Source organism: Emiliania huxleyi (genome assembly GCF_000372725.1).
Source record: "Emiliania huxleyi CCMP1516 unplaced genomic scaffold EMIHUscaffold_110, whole genome shotgun sequence".
Lineage (NCBI taxonomy): Eukaryota > Haptophyta > Isochrysidales > Noelaerhabdaceae > Emiliania > Emiliania huxleyi.
In genome coordinates this window covers 189,485-194,293 of record NW_005201791.1, presented here as the reverse complement: position 1 = coordinate 194,293, position 4,809 = coordinate 189,485, and the positions used below count along the sequence as shown (strand labels likewise).

The 4,809-nt window shown below is 63.7% G+C and overlaps 1 protein-coding gene across 1 annotated transcript; it reads right to left on the bottom strand.

Annotated features, from left to right (window-relative positions):
• Positions 1 to 2,015: 2,015 nt before the first annotated feature.
• Positions 2,016 to 3,792, bottom strand: EMIHUDRAFT_223534 (hypothetical protein; the record flags this gene model as incomplete). The annotated part of the gene is made up of 7 exons (XM_005791721.1): positions 2,016 to 2,207; positions 2,239 to 2,303; positions 2,399 to 2,485; positions 2,562 to 2,786; positions 3,295 to 3,466; positions 3,515 to 3,679; positions 3,766 to 3,792. The coding sequence occupies 7 exons, from the start codon at positions 3,790 to 3,792 to the stop codon at positions 2,016 to 2,018; spliced, it is 933 nt and encodes a 310-aa protein (XP_005791778.1).
• Between the last annotated feature and the right edge of the window lie 1,017 nt (positions 3,793 to 4,809).

The window sequence follows — 4,809 nt, the reverse complement described above, 5'->3', positions numbered from 1 at the left end:
TGGGCGGCAGTGACGGGCAAGGCAGCGGCGTGTCCGCGGCGCTCACCGAGTAGTAGTCGCGCATACTGGCGGGACCGGCGCGCGAAGCGGCATGCCGCGGCGGCAGCGGCGGCCCCAGCAGAGCTGCGCAGCAGGCGCCGAGCGAAAGCATCAGGCGACCTCCCCTTTCTCGTGGATTTCCGCTTGTCGCGCCAGGGGACGCCTCGCGGAGCGCCAGGTGATCTGTGATCTTCGCCGCCCGCGACGAGCCAGCATGGCTCGTCGCTCGACGGGAGCCTGCCCAGTATGCTCTCGGCATTCTGTACAGCCTCGCCAAGCTCTCTGGGAAGGTCTACAGGGCCAGGGCGGGCCGCCTCGGGCGCGATGGCGCGCTGAATAGTTAGTACCATGACTACGAGCTCTAGATCGGGTCGCCGGCAGCGGGCTTGCGCGGCGCGCTGCTCGACGGCAGGCTGCTCCCCACCCTTTCAACAGTGTCTTTTGCCTCGCTTCTCTTGCTGCAACCGCCTCCGGGGGCCGGCGCCGGCCGCCTCGCTTCGCCAGCGCTGTGCCTACGCCTACGACACGCGCTCGCCGCCCGCGTCGCCTGCGGCGGGCCCGCGTGGCGCGCCGCTCGTCGGGAGCGTGCTCAGCAGGCTGTGCAGCGCAGCCTGACTCACTCAGAGCGCAGCTGATGCGGCGTGGGGCCGCCGGCGGCGCTGCTGCCGCGCACCCGCACGCGCTGCGCTGTGGGTGTCACCATCGTGTCCTCGCCGCGTCGCCGACGCCACTTGGCGCTCGCCGCTGCCCTGCCCTTCCCTGCCATCGCGCAAACAAACACACACACACACACACACACACTCACACATTATTAATCATCGGGTATTAATTATTCATTATTAATCATCGGGCGGCGGAGCGGCGCGGCGTTTAAGCGGCGTAGGCGGGCGGCGCGAGGCGGCGGCGCGGCGAGGCAGCGGGCGACGCAGGGCGGGGCGGCGCGGCGGGGGGGGGGGGTAATTACTTATTTGTTAATTAATTAATAATTAATATTCATCGGGCGGCGGCGAGGCGCGGCGGGCGGGCGACGCGGAGCGGGGGGCGGCGAGACCGCATCTGTACTGAACGGGCCAGCTAGCTGGTCTTTGAGTCAGCGCAATGGTCGCGCCGCCCTCGACTCGAGGGGCTGCCTTCCACCCGTAGCTGCTCAGGCCGGGGGAGGGGGAGAGGCCCCCTGTTCCTCGCGGAACGTGCGGGGGCCGACCCCTTGCCCCGGCCTTCGATGCAGGGCGGTGGTCGTGCCATGGGCGCTTCGTACACAAACCTCCCCGCCGCAACCGTCGCCGGCGCGCGACACGTTCTCGTCAGCAGGACTGTCCTCGTCGAGTGTGTGTCGCCAAGGCGAGACACACTCAGGGACGCGGTGCCGACGGGACGCGGCTCGAAGGGCGTGGCTCCGCAGCGCGGCTGGGCACTCGTCGCAGAGGCCTCGCCTTCGAAAAGTCGGGCATGGCTCTACCCGCAACTTTCTCGCTAACACGCGCGCACCGCCGAGCCTGCGGCGGGCGCGCTGCGGCCGCACGTCTAACTCCGTCATAGTGCCACGACGTGCGGCCTAGAATTAGCACACGCGCTACTGCTCGCAAACACTCACCCAATGAATTGTCATCACCCGTGAGTGCGAGTTAGGGCTAGCAGTAGGCCGCTAGCTTGTGAAGAGGGCGTCCATAGACACACCTCACTAGTGCGCAACTAGACCCCACACACGGTCTCGTCCGTGGAATCGTTTTGTTCGACGACGTCGAAAACACGTATAGCGCACCCGCCGGCGGCGCGGCGGGGATAAATGATACAACTCCCTGTACACCAATGGTACAATGGCAGTACTTGCCGCGCACCGCCGAGGTTCTCAAGCGCCCCTTCGGCGCTTCTCTGTGGCTGGCTTCAACGAAGGACGCGCGTCGAGAGCCGATGAGCGCATGAGCCGTACCGGCGCAGGGCGCAACTAGTCGCCGCGTCAAAGCTTTCGCGGAGGGTTAGGCCTCCGCGGAGGGTTTGCCCTCCGCCGCGGCGATGATGCCGCGCTCGTACGCGTTGAGCGACTGGCGCTTGAGGAAGCGCTGGATCAGGGGCGGCATCGACTCGTAGCCGCGCGGGAGGTTGAAGACGATGCGGAGCGTGAGGATCTTGATCATGGCCAACGTCATCAGACCGGCGAGGATGCCGACCTAAGGGAAAGTTCCGAGAGGGTTCACCGACATCTCCAGCGTCCTCTCCCGCGGTCCTCAGGCCGGCGACGAGGCCGGCCTCGATCTTGTAGGTCGCTGGCATGAGGAGGACGGTGACGACGGACGGGATGGCCTGCATGGTAAGGTAAGCTTCTCCACACACACGAGGTGGTGGGGCAAGGGGGGGCAACCCTCGCGACTCGCCTGCATGTAGTCATGCCAGTCGATGGTTCCGAGCCCCTCCGCCATGAAGACGCCAACCATGATCAGCGCTGGGCCTAATAGATGACTCATTACTGAAGACGAACGATGGACCAACTCATCGACGCCAACCACGATCAGCGCTGGGCCTACATGCAGCGACGCACCCGCGGACATGTCGCGGGCGTGTCCTGGCGCGCGAGGCGCGCATGGCCGTCGCGGGTGGGCCGGTGGAGAGTGTGGGGATGCTCCCAAACAGCGGCGCGAAGAACATCGACAGGAAGTTGAACAGGGCGATCCAAAGCGCCGTCAGCCCTGTGCGGCCGCCCTCGTAGACGCCCGCCATCGACTCGCCGTACGTGGTGACGGAGCTGGTGCCTAATCTCGGGGGCAATCTCGCCTAATCTCGGGGGCAATCTCGGCTTGACCTCGGGGCCTATCTCGGCTCGGCTCGAGGGGGGTGGCGGAGCTGGTGCCCAGGATGGCGCCGAAGAAGGTGCCGATGGCGTCGGCCCAGAAGGCGGCGTAGCACCCCTCGAAGGTCCCTATGAGAAAGTTCGAAGAAGGCGCTCGTCGACGGTTCGCAAGACAAGGCGGCGTGGCACCCCTCCGAAGGGCTTAAGTGCCCGTGGTTGGGTCAATCAGGCCCGAGCAGTCCGCCGCGGCGTAGAGGAAGCCTGCGGTGTGGATACGCCGAGGTCAGCGTGTGAAGACGATATTGTGCGCAGCGAATACGACGAACGCCGCTAAGAAGACTGTCGAATACCGCTGAACAAATGTCCTCTAGGGAGCTCGTGAGTCGGAAGACACAATATTACACAGATCTGTCTCCCGCTTCTCGAAGGCGCGCGCCCATGGTGCCGAGGAAGTCGACGTACAAAAGGACCTGTTCGCAGGTTTCTCATATGCTGCCGGGGTTGTCTTTTTCTCTTTTTCAGGGAGTGCAGCAGGACCAGGAGCGGGATGCCGAAGTTCTGCATGTCGAGGTCGCTCGTGTCGAAGGCCCAGACGGTGCCGCCGTCCACGTTCCCCGCGAGGCAGGAGCAGTCCCCAGCCTCCTACTCGTGGCGAGTGGCAGGGCTGGTTCGCCGCCCGCACTCACACACCCGACACAAGCGCGAAGCCGACGGCTCCTCGCCGTCGGCGGTGCAGAGCCCGCCGGGCAGCTCGGCCGAGCTATTCGTCGCCGAGCATCCGAACCAGCCCGGCCAGGCGGAGACGATCGCGCCCGCCAGCTTTGCATATGGCGCCTCCGCCACCTTGCTTGGGGCCTAAGGGAAGGTATGGTCGGGTAAACTTCTTCACACACTCAAGGTGGTGGTGGGGCAAGGGCCAGGCTAGTCCCTCGCGACTCCACGTCTAGACGAGAGGAGCCGCACGGCATTGTAAAGAGAGAGAGAGAGAGAGAGACAGAGAGAGAGAGAGAGAGAGAGAGAGAGAGAGAGAGAGAGGGGAGAGAGAGAGAGAGAGAGAGAGAGAGAGAGAGAGAGAGAGAGAGAGAGAGAGAGAGAGAGAGAGAGAGAGAGAGAGAGAGAGAGAGAGAGAGAGAGAGAGAGAGAGAGAGAGAGAGAGAGAGAGAGAGAGAGAGAGAGAGAGAGAGAGAGAGATTTATTAACCAACAAGAAATCACGACTCTCACAGCTCACAGTGGAGACCCGTGTTTAATTTACGGCCCTTTCCCTGCGAACGCGCACCCGCACGTGCTGCATGCCACCTCGAAGGCGCTGTCGAGGTTCGCCGAGCGCGGCGCACTTTGGGGATAAAGATAGGTTGGACACTCCGACACCGTTCACCGACGAGCGCGTTGGACTTTTCACTCCGGACGGCTTCCTACTAACACGCTCACGGTCACGCACACACATAGGGGGTAGACAGCGTCCTAATCTAAAATCTGAGGATTCAGGATTGAGGGCTTGCTTCAGTGAGGCCAAAGTGAGTTTATGGATGTGTGAGAACGGTGCGGGACATGAGGAGTCACGCGGACCGACTCGTCGGTGACTCTGCTGCACGCCGTTTCAGAATTTTTCTCAGCGTGAGCGAGACGTGGAAGAGTGCCACCGTCGGGTAGGAGCTGGACGGGTCGGCCCGGAGTATCAGAGTAGCCGTCGTGGTCGCGGCGAGCAGCGCCGGCCACTCCGGCGCCGCGTCGGCAACGTGGGAGCAACCATGTCCACCGCCACTTCGCGGTCGCAGCGCTGTTGTCGCCCAAAACGCCGCATGTACCTCTGGCGGGCCAAAGATCGACTCACATGTCGATTTCGACATGACGGGCGCATGCAGGCATCAGCCATCACGTCTCCATGCGCCCGTCAAGTCCGAGCCAGTCTGCGGCGACCACAGCACTCGCAGTGTTGAGGTACATGCGAGCTTTTCAGAGTCAAGCGATTGCGCGAAATCCCAC